Source organism: Balearica regulorum, chromosome 4 (genome assembly GCF_011004875.1).
Source record: "Balearica regulorum gibbericeps isolate bBalReg1 chromosome 4, bBalReg1.pri, whole genome shotgun sequence".
Classification (NCBI taxonomy): domain Eukaryota; kingdom Metazoa; phylum Chordata; class Aves; order Gruiformes; family Gruidae; genus Balearica; species Balearica regulorum.
In genome coordinates, this window is record NC_046187.1 from 2,598,318 (window position 1) to 2,612,975 (window position 14,658).

Here is a 14,658-nt window from a genome sequence, read left to right on the forward strand (position 1 = left end):
GTTCTGAGCCCTCGTACGTCCCTCCCCGACGTACTTTGCAAACCCACCGTCCCTGCACTGCCAGCCCGGTCCCGTCCTCCAGCGCGTTGCAACAGCACCGAAACGCTGGAGGACGAACAAGTCTCATCGGCTGTCGGAGTAGGTGACCGAGGAGAGGTGACGAGGAGAGGTTCCTTCTGGTTGACGCGCTGCAGGGGCCGCTGATCCTGTGCTCTGGAGAGGGATGATGGCAGCGATGGTCACTTGTTTGTTTGAAGCCTCCGTCTTATTCTCTGTCTCCGTGCAGCGGTTCTCCTGGGGTGTACGTGCCTCAATTTGCTGCTCGAGTGCTTGACTCTCTCTGTTGCCTCCTGCAGTACCAAGCATGCAGTTCACCAAGGACACGTACACGGTGAAGGAGAAGGAGGGCACTCTGCACATCCCCATCTTCCGCACCGGGGACCTGAGCTACGAGTCCTCTGTCAGGTGCTACACGCAGAGCCAGACAGCAGACGTCATGGAGGACTTTGCAGAGAGGAGAAACGCCGAGGAGTCTCGCATCACTTTCTTGAAAGGGGAGAAGGTGAGCAGAACCTGGCTTGTAGGGAGAATGAAGAACCGTTGATGGTTCAGATCTCCTCCTCGGCTCTGCACGGTCAGGGGCGGCTGACAGGGGCTGTCCAAACTGGTTTCGTACACGCTTCAAGTCACAAATTCTTCCGGTCCTGGAAATACGACGTGACTCTGAAGGGGTTGGTGGTTTGATCCTAAAACCGGTTGAAACGTGAAATGCAAATCCCCCGTCTCAGTAGGACTCGGGATTGTTGTAGCAGAGAGCTGTCGGTTTGTGGAAGCAGATGTCGTCAGTGCTGTGTCTCCTCACGCAACTGTGCGGTTTGTCCGCAGTGAAGTAGCAGCCTTAAAAATAGAAGCGTTTCTTCCAGGATTGACAGTACTCAGGCATGAAACCCGAGGCAGAGAGGTACAGGGTGGCCTTTACGTGGCTTCAGGGGGTTTATGAACGTTTGCCGTTTTCTCCTGCTGACGTGGCTTTAGGTGAAGAACTGCAGCGTTTATATCAGCGATGACTCTGCCTTTGAACCAGAGGAGCAGTTCCAGGTCCATCTCGGCAGCCCGCTTGGAAACCATTGGAGCGGAGCTAGGATTGGGAAGATGGACACGGCGACCGTAACCATCACCAACGACGAAGATGGTAAGCGAGGACGTTCAACGAGGATGTCGGGGTTGTGGTGCAGGACGCGGTTCCGAGGTAGTCAGCACGGCCTCGTCGGCGGTTGGCGGTTTCATTTAGCACACGCGAACGCCCTCAGTGACGTGGGCACGGCGTTGTGTGCTGACGCCTCGTGCGCTGGGCTGGTCTTAACGGAGAGGTGGAATAACAGTGGCTTGAACCCGCCGTTTGTCCCACATCCCGTTCCCCTGCAGCTGCGCAGGGAGTTGCTGTGCTTCCCCTGGGAGATGTTGCCTTCCCTCCGCAGCGTCCCAGCCTGGAGAGGTCTGTGGGGAAGAAGGGGGATGGCAGGTCCCTCTGGCGTGGCCGCCAGCGGGGGCCGTAGCACCATCATCGTGCGGGTTTTGAGGGCGTGTGGTTCAGCGGGAGGCCGGCGATGGGAGAATCACTCTGTAGCCCAACACCCGTGTTGGGTTTTGCACACCCCTTACACGTCCAACCCTTACAGCGCCAGTTTTGGCCCCTGCTTTGAGGAGCCCCTTGCTCTGAAGATGTGTAGGTAGAGCCTAAAAGGAGCTGAGCTTAGCTCGCCCCAGTTCCTGAATGCTCTTTGTCTGTAAAGGGCGAACTTGGGGCTTTTTCTTCACTGCCGTTTCTCTAGCACCCACCATCGAGTTTGAAGAAGCTGCGTACCAAGTACGGGAGCCACCTGGCCCGGAGGGTGTTGCCGTTATAAATATCAAGGTGGTCCGGAGAGGAGATCAGAACAGGACCTCCAAAGTCCGCTGTAGCACCCGCGATGGCTCGGCACAGGCCGGAGTGGATTACTATCCCAAGAGTCGAATGCTCAAATTCAGCCCAGGTAAAGGGTCCTTGGAGGGAAGGGTGGAGGTGGTGGCGTGGCCGGTGACGTTCCGTGTGCGTCAGAAAGGAGCGCTGAAGGGAAAGAGCGAGGAGGTTTGCATGAGGTTCACGACACGACGCGGGTCTGACTGCTCCCGGTGAACTGCCTGAGCTGTAAGAAGGCGTAACATACCCTTCGGTTTTGGGGTTTAGATTTGATTCGGGGTTTGATCGTGGGCTCGTCGCCGTCTTTGTGGGAAGAGGCACCTGTCCGGCTCTTCAGTGTGTTAGAGGTGGGGCGCAAGACTTTTCCCCTTTCCTTGCCTCGCCGCTCTTCCTCTCGCTCGGTGAGCAAAGTGCCACGCTGCTGCCCGAGCAGGGGGGCGACGAAAAGGAGGAGGGAACGAACGCCCGGAGGCGGTGAGCTCTGTGCTGAGCAGACGGGACGTGCCTAAGGGGACAGGGAGACGGTGGAGTCTTTCCGCTCGCTGGAATTAACGTCACTTGAAAAAATGGGAAGGCCGTCCCAAATCTTGCCGCGTTTTCTCTCGCGTGCAACTTTCCATCCCCGGAAGGATCTGGGGTTTGGTTTGGTTGGGGCTTTTTTCCTGGATTTTTGGTGACGTATTTTAACTGTACTACATAGACCGCTTCCTGTGCGGTCTTTTTTAAAGCGTGACTCTTCTGGGCCGCAGCCTTGCGCTCTGTAATTCTGTTAGGCCAAAAGGCCGAAGAAGCGGAGGGTGATCGGAAGAGAGGACGAGGCACAGGCGTCTGGCAGGCGAGAGCGAAGGGGGCTTGGGAGGACGTGGGGCTCGGCAGAGACCTTTCAGGATCCAGTGCGGCAGCTCAGACCGTGCTGCTGGACCAAGAAGCCCTCACCAAACGGTTCTGCGCAGTGGTGCGAGGCGCCAGAGGAGCTCACAGCAGGGGCGGGAGGTGCTCGGATCACAGATTTTGGAACAGACAGCTAACACGAGACAGGCGTTATTGAGCCTCAGGTGGCGTCCGCTAGTAGACCTAGCGCCTGGTCAGTTGGGTCGTAGCTGGAGTTTTATGTGTAGACACGACTCCTGTGTGGACAGGGCGGAATTATTAGTAGCAGTGAGCGGAAATGAAATTTATAATGCGTATTTTGCCATAATGTTTCAGCGGTCACAGCCTGGACCAGCTGTGCAGGTGTTTTATGAGAACTTCAGAGCGACATCTGATGACGAACCCAGTTCTCGCTGTTTCCCTTGTATTTCCTCTCACAGGCATGAACCACGTCATGTTTAAGGTGGAGATCATGTCCAATGAAGACCGGGAGTGGCACGAGTCCTTTTCTCTGGTGCTGGGTCCGGACGATCCGGTGGAAGCTGTCCTTGGAGATACCAGCACTGCAGTAGTGACTATTTTGGATCAGGAGGCAGCAGGGAGCCTGATTCTACCGGCACCCCCGGTGGTAAGTTGCCCGTCGCCATGGATGCGATTTAGTACCCTTCGAGTACAGACTGAAAGTCCCGGTGGGGGGTTCTGAAATAAAATGAAGAGCTGCAACGATGCAGCCGGCTTGGAGCGCGTGGGAAGGATTGCCTTTGCCACCCCCTCCCCTCGGCCTCAGGCGAACGCTGCTGTCGTGCGTCCATCCAGGTCGTCACCCTGGCTGATTACGACCGGGTGGAAGAAGTGACCAAGGACGGTGCTAAGAGATCCCCTTCCCCGGGCTACCCGCTCATCTGCGTCACTCCTTGTGACCCTCACTTCCCCAAGTACGCGGTCATGCAGGAACGCTGCGGCGAGGCTGGGATCAACCAGTCTTCGATACGGTTCAGCTGGGAAGTAGCAACCCCCACGGACGGGAACGGAGCCAGGTCGCCTTTTGAAACCATCACTGACAACACACCGTTCACTAGCGTCAACCATAAGGTACGCGGTCAGGTACCGGCGTGGCGAAGCCGCAAGAGCGCGTGGCGTAAGTCAGCGAGGGCTTGGGGCAGCTCTGTCGGTCGGCGTGGCGTGCGATCGCTCACACGTGAAATTTGGTTGCGTTCCTCCGGCTGAAAAGTCACGCACCCGAAAAACGGCTGTGCCTGAATAAGAGCTCGGCACGCCGACGCGACCCGTGCTACCAGGGCTTGGCTGTGGCGTTGCCCGCTCTCCTTCCGTCCCGCTCCGCTTGCCGGGAGAGCGTAGCTCCAGCTCCGAACTGCTGTTCCTTCAGGCACTCGTTTTGCTGCGGTGCTCCGCGTGCGGCCCGAGACCTCTCCGTCCCGGGACTGTTTGTGTCCTGCCCCGCTAACAGAATCACTGTTTTCCTCTGAGGGCTTTTCCCAGGCGCTGGGATGCCTCCGCTCTTCTCACGCGTCCGGGTGTGTTTCTAGACCGTGCCTGAGTCTGAGACGGTTTCAGTGGGTAGCTCACGCTTTAATTACGCAGAGATTAAACCCAAAAAATCTCCTCGGATTTGAGAACTGGCATGAGACGTACGGGTGCTTCTTTGGGGATTATTTTTCTTCTGTTGTCATCAGAAAGTTTAGCAGTGTTCTTCACCGAGCCTGCTACGAGCACCGCTTCCGTCGGCGCGGGGAGTGGCTGCGAGCGCTCGGACGCTTCGTTAAATCCCTGGTGGCAGGAGACGGATGGAGCCTGGCGGATCGTAACAGCTCAGGCTCCCCCTTCCCCTCCCGTCAGGATGCGGGCAGAGGCTGGGAGCTGTAAAGCACCCCACGCGCTCCAGCATCTACCGCAGCGCGGGCAACGAGAGGCCCGTCGCACCGGGCAAGCCCAGGTGGCCGAGCAGACGTCGGCACGCGCGCGTGCCTCGCCTCCCTGCCGCCTCAAAACACCAGGACAAAGCGATTTTGCCGCACGGTCAGATGTCGTAACGCTGGTGTGTTTGACCCGCGGGCGTGTTTGTCCCTCCTGGTTCCCCGCAGGTGCTGGACAGCATTTACTTCAGCCGGCGGTTCCACGTGCGCTGCGTGGCCAAGGCCGTGGACAAGGCCGGCCACGTGGGAACCCCGCTGAGAAGCAACGTGGTTACCATCGGCACGGACAGCGCCATCTGTCACACTCCTGTGGTCGCGGGGACGGCCCGAGGTTTCCAGGCGCAGTCGTTCATTGCCACCCTGAAGTACCTGGACGTCAAGCACAAGGAGCATCCCAACAGGTACGAGCCTGGGGCAGGGCAGGAGAGAGGAGAAGGTGCGTCTGAAGCCACATCCCTCCGCGCGGCGCGTCCTCCTCAGCAGCGTGGGGTGCTCGGGGTAGCGCTCCCGCTCTCTTCCTCACACCCTGCTCCGCTGAGGGGGTCCCTTCCCCTCAGGAAGTCGGAGTTGGTGGGACAGCTTAAGGAGCAGATGTGTAGACGGGGAAATTTAGCTGAAATTCGAGGTCGGGCTGCCGCTAGCAGGTCGGCCCGTCTGAGCCGCGCCGCTGTGGGGTAACGCGCGGGGCTGCCGTCCCTGCCAGGGCTGCTTTTTCCTCCGCTCTCACCCGCTGTTTGTTCCAGAATCCACATCTCGGTGCAGATCCCCCATCAGGACGGCATGCTGCCCCTCATCTCCACCCTCCCGCTGCACAACCTGCATTTCCTTCTCTCCGAGTCTATCTACAGGCACCAGCACGTCTGCTCAAACCTGGTCGCCGTCAGAGACCTCAGAGGTGTCTCAGGTAATCCTCAAAGCCAGCCTTTGCTCTCTGAACTTGGCGGGAGGGAGAAGCCGGTAAAGCAATGCAGAGAAGGCGGCTTTGTCTTCTTCTGGGCTCTCTCGACGTTACGTCAATAATAATTCATCTTCCTGCACGGGCAGCGGCGAACAGAGTTGTTGCCGCGTCGGAGATGCGATGCGATGCGATGCATGGGAACGTTTAAAAGCTGACGGGGTTAAGCAGCGTTGCTCCGTTCGAGGAGGTTGTAGGTTCACGGCGAGCTGGTGATTTTCTGCTTTTCGCATCCGTCTCGTGACATCCGCGCGGTTAGAGAGGGATCCACAGCAAGCGGATCGCCCTGCCTGTGTCGCTGAGGTCTCCCGTGTGGCGACAAGCAGCAGCAAAAACAAATTCACTGCTGCAGTAACTGCCAGAGCAGAAGGGAAAAGGCGGTTTGCGTCTCCGACGCTCCGGGTCGCGTTCCCCGGTGGGCAGGGGCTGGTTGTACTTCGGTCCGTTCGTTTCGTGCTCAAGCTGTTCTGCGTTTCTTAAACTTTAACTTCAGCCTTTAATTAATGTGTTGGTAAGTTTGGGGTTTAGGATCCTTACCCCGTTCCTCTAGCGTTTTCCCCTGCGAAGAGCTGCGTGTGTTCAGTTTGACCTCCGGGAGGACGAAGGGAGAGGAGCCCGTCAAGTCCCGGATAGAATAAAAGTCACTGACGTGATTTGAGAGTGAAAATGGCACCTCAGTGCTTGACCTCGAGCTCATTAAAACCTGGCGTGATCAGTGTCCTGGTGTCTCCTAACCGCAGAGGCAGGCTTTCTGGATGAGGTCACCTACGACAGCATCGTCCTCGGTCCTGGCTACGACCGCCCTTACCAGTTTGACCCCGCGGTGAGGGAGCCGAAGACGATCCAGCTCTATAAGCACCTCAACCTCAAGAGCTGCATTTGGACTTTTGACGCTTACTACGACATGACTGAGTTAATCGACGTCTGCGGAGGCTCCGTCACCGCTGACTTCCAGGTGAGATGCCGCATCCGAAACCCTCCCGCATAATCCAGACCTTTCTTCGGTTCCGAGGCCAAGCTCCGCTCTCTGTTCGCGTATGTTGCTGCTCCGTGCAACTGGAGCGTGGCTCTTCCCCCCGCTTTTACCTAGAAAAGACTGGTGCTTTGCGAAATGTGCTGAATTCATTTCTTTTCGTTGGGGTAACGTAGGTTTTATTCTCTTAATCTTCAAGGCGCCAGTAAAATACTTGTTTTAAATACAAGGATGCACTGGGAGCACAAAACGTTCTCAGCTCCGCTCTGTTCTTTTACAATTTTGGCTGAAGGAGCAAAGAACAGAGCAGAGACACGTCAGTTCGTGCTCCGCAGCGGAGCGAGGTCATGGGAATTTTTAAGCAACTTCTTTTAACCCACCGGCAGACCAAAAGCCAGAAATGTTCTTCTGTAAAATAGTGCCTTTCGCTACCAGACGTGCCTCGCTGCCCTCTCATGGACGGATCATACGGCGACATCCCACTCGAGCGAGTAGCTCGTCTTCGTTAGGTTCTTGTGTTGAATTCCCGATCAGAACGTTACGGCCGACAGCATCTCTTTTCGTTCCTGCCGGTCTGGAACGCTTCGTTAACTTTCCTTTTCGTAGCTCCGATTATTTGCACAAATCCAGAGGAGCCACTCGGCCTCAACAGCTGCAGAATTGGGGACGTGGAGAGCGGCACCAGCCAGTCTGGATTGTCCCTCCGAGCTCTCCCAGGGGTTCGCAGGGTCCGGCTGCGCTCTGCGGAGGATAAATGGTGTGTATGGAGCCGCAGAGGTGTTCCGGAGACTCTCAGGGCCAGTCCTGAGCAAGCGGAGATGCTTATTTTTATTTCACGGAATTGGAAACAGGGAGGGTTTGGGGGTGAAGTTGTGACCGCAGGTGCTTTTGTACCACGACGCCGGTATGCTTCGGCACTTACCCTTATTTAAAATGCAGGTTTGTCTAAAGTTCCTGCGTAAAAAGGTAAAGAAGGCTCAGGCAGTCGTCTCTGACTTAATTGTAGGAGTTCTGTAGGATGCGAGGAGCGCTCTGTGGTTGCATCCCTTTTTCCCAGCAGTTCATTATTATTTCAAATGACGGTCCAGCAATAAATTTTTGCAAGCCGGCTAATTGCTTGGCAGTAACGCTCAGTCTTGAGGGAGCAACGACGATACGTAGCTTTAGAAATACTTCATGCCCACGTTATCCCCGCTGTGCTCAGGACATCCACGGTCCGGAACTAAAAAGGCATCGTCCGTTGCAGGTGCTCTGGCTTTTTTCCCCATTTGCAGAGCAGAACGCGAATGCAGCGTGCGCCGTGCGTCTGGGCCAGTGTCTCTCCTTCGGAAGGTGCGTAACCACCTTTTTTTTTGGGGGGGTTTTATTGACAGGTACGGGACTCTGCTCAGTCCTTCTTAACAGTCCACGTCCCGCTCTATGTGTCCTACATTTACGTGACGGCGCCGAGAGGTTGGGCTTCTCTCGAGCATCACACGGAGATGGAGTTCTCTTTTTTCTACGATACCGTTCTCTGGAGGACGGGTAGGTCCCAGGCATTCGAAGGGCTACGGGAGAATTGCTTTGTTCTTGGGGTTGGGTTTGGGGGTTTTTTTTCCCCCCTTTTTCTTCGTTTCTGCACTGCCGCCGCGGTCCCGAGCGTGGGTAGCACTGCCTTTGCGTAAGCTTAGCGAGGGGGCTGTCGTTTCCCCCCTCCCAGCTTCTCGCTGTCGGTGGGAGCAGTTCTCACCGAGCCCCGGCAAGCGCTGCAGGGAAGGAGCCAGCTCTTCATCAGAGCCTCCCCGGCCAGGCAGAGGTCGCTCCCCGGGGGGGAATATTTGGAGTGATTTCTCCGTCGCTTTTCAGTGATTCCCGCCTGGGAGCTGCAGTCGCGTTCCTCAGCCCCCTGCTCTCACGGATGGACTTTTCCCCATATTATCCCCGTGTTCATTAAAACCGCGGTGCTCCGGCGGCGAGCCTTAAATCGTTCCTCTGCTGGTCCTTACACCCAAGACCAAACCCCCGTGCGTCTGTGTGTGGTTTATCCCGCGCCCTTCGAGTCCTCCGTTTCCAGCCTGTTCGTTTGCCTTCCCCCCAAAATTCGGAGCCCGCGTGTGCTGCGTGCCTCCAGCCTCGAGCGCTAATTGCCGCTCGGAACCCGCGGTGCCTCGCCTTGGGTTTTATTCTGCCAGCGGCGACGCTGAGTATTGCGGAGGAGGGGATCGCAGAGCCCTCTTCGTGGAGGGCCACTCAGGAATTAAGGCCAGGAGCACCCAGAAACAATTACCTACCATTTATTATGCAAAATGAGTTACGTTCACAGGCTAATCATAGTGGGGAACTGAGTATATTTACGTCCTTTATGCCTGAGTGAGTGAGGCGGCGCATACGGGTAACGGAGGAAGCGTGTGGCTGACTCGCTGGAGGGCGATCCCGTTTAAAGCGTGCCTTTTTGGAGCTCTCTCAGACGCTTTCGGAGCTACGTGGGGCTGGCAGAGCCCACCCGAGGACTGACCGTGCCGGGCGGCTTCCCCAGTGACGACGTTCTTGCCGCCCCGTGCAGGGATTCAGACCGACAGCGTTCTCTCGGCCCGGCTGCAGATAATCAGGATCTACATCCGCGAGGACGGCCGGCTGGTTATCGAGTTCAAGACGCAGGCCAAGTTCAGAGGTGAGCGCGTTAGTCCTGATAGAGGAAGAAACCGACGTACAAACACGGATCCGTTGGGAAAACGCAGGTAGCAGAACAAGCCCCCTTGCCGGGAGGAGACCCTCTGCGCCGAGGTGTGCAGCGTGGGGGGTCTCCCCGAACTCTGCCTTACCCGTCACCCCCTTCTCCTCACCCCAGGGCTTTTCGTGATGGAGCACCACAGCCTGCCGGACGTCAAGTCCTTCTTAATGACTCCGGACCACCTGGGAGGGATCGAATTTGACCTGCAGCTGCTGTGGAGCGCTCAGACTTTCGACTCTCCCTACCAGCTCTGGAGAGCGACCAGCTCCTATAACAGGTGAGGGCTGTGGGTTACGGCCACCTTCAGCACCTTCCCGCAGCACAAAGTTCTTTTTAAGCAACGAACGTGCACGTAGGCGGCAGCACCGGCGGAGCAGTTTGAAATCCGGGCCGGGGAGAGCAATCCCTGTTGCCCTTTCGGCAGGCGCAGCGCGGTCGGGAGCCGGCCGCGTTCAAGGGCTCAGAGCTGAAGCACGCGGGGAGCCGCTGTCGGGGCTGGAAACGCTGCTCTGCTGCTGGTTAAGTAGAGGGAGAAATCAGTTCATCTCCTTGTAAATGCATTTTTCTAGCGATTAAGCCAGTGGGTAGGTAGATACCGGAGGTGGTTTTTGCAGCCTGCAAGTTAAAAGCAGGATTTCGTTTCCACGACTGACTTCACCACTAGTGCTAATTGGTGGAGGTAGGTGCGTTAAGATGGAGAAACGATTGGTTCCCTTTTTTAAAAAAATTCCTTGTTGTTATTATTTCTGCCTGTGACTCTTTATTCTTACAGTCTGTGCTCCTTGCACAGAGGGTCAAATCCAACACCGCAGGTCCGGTTTGTCCCTCCCGCGACCGCTGGAGCAGCCGGACATTTCTGGGGCGAGGGAGAGGTCCTGCTACGAATTTTGTCTTCCCTGCTTACGCTAATTAGAAAATGGTGGATGTCAGGCAAACGTGTCAGCTGGGTGAACAGCTCGGGGTCTCGTTTGGTGACCGCCGTGTCTCCTGTCTGTTCCCAGGAAGGATTACTCTGGAGAGTACACCATCTTCCTAATCCCCTGTACTGTGCAGCCCACGCAGCCGTGGATGGAGCCTGGAGACAAGCCCCTGCCCTGCACGGCTCACGCTCCCGAGCGGTAAGGAGTCCCCGTCATCGCGGCGGCGGCTGGACGGTTTCAGCCCGTTTGGGCTGTTTGCGCGGTCCCGGCCGGAAGGGAAAAGGGGAGCGGAGGAACCTCCTCTTTGGGTCAGGGTTCCCCCTGCGACCGAGAGCGTCCCCGCTCAGGGCAGAGAAAGATCTGGGTGCTGCAGACGGTCTGTAGCGCAACAGGGTCTGTTACTGCTCAGCACCAGGCAGGTGTCTTTGCTTTCTTCAAAAAAAAAAAAACCCACTTTCTTAAAAAAAATTTGCTGTGGAGTGAGACTATGGACTCCCAGAACAGGGGCTGTCCTGCGCTGCCGTCCGTCTCCCAGCAGTTTTCGGCCTCGGGGCCGCAGAAGCCCACACAGCCTTGGGCTGTCCCCAGACAGAAAGAAAATCAAAGCTGTCGGGAGGAGCCTTGAGCAGAGCCCCGCGTCATCGCTGCGAAACGGGCAGGCTGAGGGGCGACAAGCCGTCGGGGCCGAAGCCCACCGGAGCGCGGGCTGCCGGACTGTGAATTGTAAAGCAGGAGGGAAGAAAGGGGGAAGCAGACCGTGTAGGTCATCACCGTGTAACTAAGATGTGTCCAAACTAAACCTCTCCTTTTTTTTCCTTTCCTGCTCCAATTTTAGATTTTTGATCCCGATTGCCTTCCAGCAGACAAACCGCCCGGTTCCCGTCGTCTACTCCCTAAACACGGAGTTTCAGCTCTGTAACAACGAGAAGGTGTTTCTGATGGACCCCACCAAATCCGAAATGTCTCTGGCAGAAATGGATTACAAAGGGGCTTTTTCAAAGGGTAGGATTTATTTTCGTTTTCTTTCCTATTCTGCTCGTACCTGAGGGTTTCTGTCTTCACAACTTCCATTCCCCTGAAAGGGAAGGGCGAAACCCAGATTTGGCTTTGCCTCTTTCACGGCAGCAAACGGCATTTTGAGCACGTTACAGCCCCGTAACAGCATGACAAGACAAGAATGTGCTCGCGCACGGTATTCTGTCACCCGCGCAAATCAAAACCCTTCGAAACCCCGAGCCACGAGTAGTTCGGTGCATTTGGCTCCAACAGCGGTTCTCCTCTTAAATTGGAGAATTTAACCCGACCGGTTTTCTCCCAACCTCCTCAGGGCAAATCCTGTACGGCCGCGTGCTCTGGAACCCCGAACAAAACCTAAATGCCGCTTACAAACTGCAGTTGGAAAAAGTCTATCTGTGTACGGGCAAGGACGGCTACGTGCCTTTCTTCGACCCAACGGGCACCGTCTATAACGAGGGGCCCCAGTACGGCTGTATTCAACCCAACAAGCACCTGAAACACCGATTTCTCCTCTTGGTAAGCGTTCGGCTGCGGACAAAATCGCCGTGTCCAGCGCTGTGCGTGATCGTGTCCGGAGAGCATGGATTTTTTTTGCATCACTGGGCAGACAGGCGCAAACCATGATGACAAGATCAGTTTTTTCTCGGTCTTTATCCATGAGTATTTCTTGGTGTAAAAAAAAAAAACCAAAACCCAAACCAATGACAAATTAGGAAGGAAAAGCCGCTGTGTACCAAGCTCTTAAAATTTCCCTTGATCTCCGCTCTTAGGGTAGCTTGGAATTGACAGGACTGGCGTCACACAAAGGGAGATTTATTCACCAGTTACACAGAAATTCTCCTTCATTGTATAAATCTACGCTTAGCTCCCAAGACCCGTTCAGCCCTTGCCACGTGCTTTGTAATTAGCGTTTGCCAGCGTCCTCGCTGGCAGCCTCGTTACCGCTCACGGAACGAGGGTGACGTCAATGGAGTTAGTTTGAGCGGGCTGGTTAAACTCTGCGTACCTAATATTGACACGGTCAGTGCTAAACCAGGACGGCGTGGCTCCAGATCACCCCTCTCTGCTTTTCCAGGACCGGAACCAACCAGAAGTGACGGATAAGTATTTCCACGACGTGCCTTTTGATGCCCACTTTGCCTCCGAGCTGTCCGAGTTTCACTCGGTAAGCAGCATGCCCGGAGTCGATGGATTTACTCTCAAGGTGGATGCTCTCTACAAGGTACGTCCCGAGCGATACCGGTAGCCCAAAACTCCCTTCCCTTGTCCAGGGCGTCCCAGAGGCTTTGTGAAATGCGGGCTCTGGACCTGACACTGCCTAGAGAAACTAAATTCCTGCTAGGGTTGGTCTTGCAGCCTTCTGCAGTTCACTGGCAACCCTCTGGGGCAGACGACCTCTGGTTGCGGTTCCTCTCTGCGTGCGGAGGCTCGGAGGAAACAGGAGGGATGCAGGGGAAGCTCTGAGTAAGGGCAGAGTTTTATATCCCAGTTCTGGGCTTTTGTGTCCCTCCCCAGAGCCCCTCTTGTAAGCCAGTGACCTCTCTGTCTGCTTCGGGGGCTTCTTGGCAGGGCTAGGATTGTACCGTAAATTAACGGTGAAGCCAATTAAGAAGCAAAGTCCTGCACAGAAAATGGGAGATGAGGAATTTATTCTGGTGATTAAGAAGTTTTTTTCCAAAGCACTCGGTAAAGAAGCTCTTTAAAAACGTATTATTAATGTTCCTGCATTAATTATTGTAATTGCCGAAGACGGACAGCAAGGCCAAATGCCTCGCTTGGCGATAAACGCTATCGCAGGTGCTCCTAAAAACACACTGAGCTGCTTTGTTGACATTTACACGAATCAAGAAACGGGACAAGAAATGCAATCAGCTCCACCTTTACTTAACAAAATCACTTGATCTCAAAGCCGTAGTTAAAATTTCCTCTGTCCGTGCGTATTCCCTTTGTTCAAGGTGGAAGCCGGACACCAGTGGTACCTGCAGGTCATCTACGTAATTGGCCCAGAGAGCATGGCAGGACCTCGCGTCCAGCGCTCCCTCGCTCGCCGCTGGAAACGCGGCCGCAGGGACTTGGTCGATAGCGACGGGAGGCTGACGCTGGACGACTCCTTAATCTACGACAACGAAGGCGACCAGATCAAGAACGGCACCAATATGAAGTCGCTGATCTTGGAGAGGGAGGAAGGCGCCGTCGCGGCCTCTTTATCTCAAACGGGCGCTTCGCTGGGGAGCGCCTTCGCTGCCGTCACCCTGCTGCTGCTGGTGCTTTCCGGAGTTTGTCTCCTCACCAGGAAATGTCGGAAGCTGCGGAGGAAACGAGAGGCTGCCAGAGCCGCCCCCGAGGAGCATCCCCTGAACACCAAGGTGGAGCTGCCCAGGGGTACGGAGAAGGCGCTGGACGGCCGGTACTGCACCGTGAGGAATATCAATGTCTTGAGGGAAACCGGGGGCAGCTGCGAGGGCAGAGGCAGGAAGGTGAAGCAGGTGAACTTGGAAGTCAAAGTCCACAGCAATTTGCACGACGGAACAGAAGTTTAATGGAGCGCGCACTTCGGTTGGGTAAAAGCTTTTTATAAATTGTAAAAACAAAAAAAAAAAAAAAAAAAAGGCAAAAAAGAAAAGCTAAGCTAAGTTACGCTGGTATTTTTATACTCTTGCGAGGAGGAGGAGAGGCTGTAGCTCCCCTCTGCTCCCGGCTGAGCTGCCTCACGGCACAGCCCCGCTGGAGCCAGGCGCTGCCGAGTTCTCCATCGCAGAGTTCTCCCTCCATGCCTGCGCCACGCTCCTCCGGCTCCGGCCCTGCTGCGTCCCTGAGGGGGGCTCGGGGAGCCCAGCACCCCCCTCGGTGCAGAGAGGAGGCCCAGGAGTGGTGGGGATGTTGTGTGTGTGTCCCCCCCGGCATGGAGGGGTGGCTCTGCGTCAGCCGGCGGGGAGAGCAGCAGAGACCCTCTGCTCCCGGGCGCGGGGTGGGTTCCCCGCCTCGCTGGGGAATCAAGCAAGAAAAGCAACACCTCCTCGTGTAATCCCCGAGGCGCGCCACCTTGGTTTGTGTTTAAAATGAGGCAAAACCCTGGAGCACAGCGACCTGCCCCCCTGGTGCTCAGCTTTTGGGGGGCCGGAGGGACAGGGAGCGTCACGCGTGTGCTGTCCCGTCTCACCGCGCGGCGGAGAGTAAAGTTTCAATATAAACCTCACACAGAGCGTGACCGGAGTGTCCTTTCCCCGCGCCTCCCCTCCTTCGGCCCCCGGTGGTCCCCGGTGGGACGGGGGGCGGGTGGGAGCCCCCCCCGGGACGGGGAGGTTTGGGATGGTTTTAC

General features: G+C 56.2%; 1 protein-coding gene across 4 annotated transcripts in view; it reads left to right on the plus strand.

The window, feature by feature from the left end:
- Nucleotides 1-14,006, plus strand: part of FRAS1 (Fraser extracellular matrix complex subunit 1) — a 160,062-nt gene extending 146,056 nt beyond the window's left edge. For 2 of the 4 annotated variants that reach the window (XM_075750918.1, XM_075750919.1), the window contains 16 exons: nt 357-562; nt 1,036-1,192; nt 1,833-2,033; nt 3,271-3,458; nt 3,647-3,922; nt 4,933-5,165; nt 5,508-5,668; nt 6,460-6,674; nt 8,066-8,216; nt 9,235-9,342; nt 9,520-9,679; nt 10,404-10,520; nt 11,158-11,324; nt 11,650-11,855; nt 12,415-12,561; nt 13,295-14,006. In XM_075750918.1, coding sequence (XP_075607033.1) covers nt 357-562; nt 1,036-1,192; nt 1,833-2,033; nt 3,271-3,458; nt 3,647-3,922; nt 4,933-5,165; nt 5,508-5,668; nt 6,460-6,674; nt 8,066-8,216; nt 9,235-9,342; nt 9,520-9,679; nt 10,404-10,520; nt 11,158-11,324; nt 11,650-11,855; nt 12,415-12,561; nt 13,295-13,879 — 3,278 coding nt within the window. In that variant the 3' untranslated portion in view covers nt 13,880-14,006. Of the gene's footprint in view, nt 1-356; nt 563-1,035; nt 1,193-1,832; nt 2,034-3,270; nt 3,459-3,646; nt 3,923-4,932; nt 5,166-5,507; nt 5,669-5,808; nt 5,983-6,459; nt 6,675-8,065; nt 8,217-9,234; nt 9,343-9,519; nt 9,680-10,403; nt 10,521-11,157; nt 11,325-11,649; nt 11,856-12,414; nt 12,562-12,610; nt 12,749-13,294 lie in introns of those variants that run through there. The other 2 variants (XM_075750920.1, XM_075750921.1) reach the window with 2 other exon arrangements.
- Nucleotides 14,007-14,658: the final 652 nt, after the last annotated feature.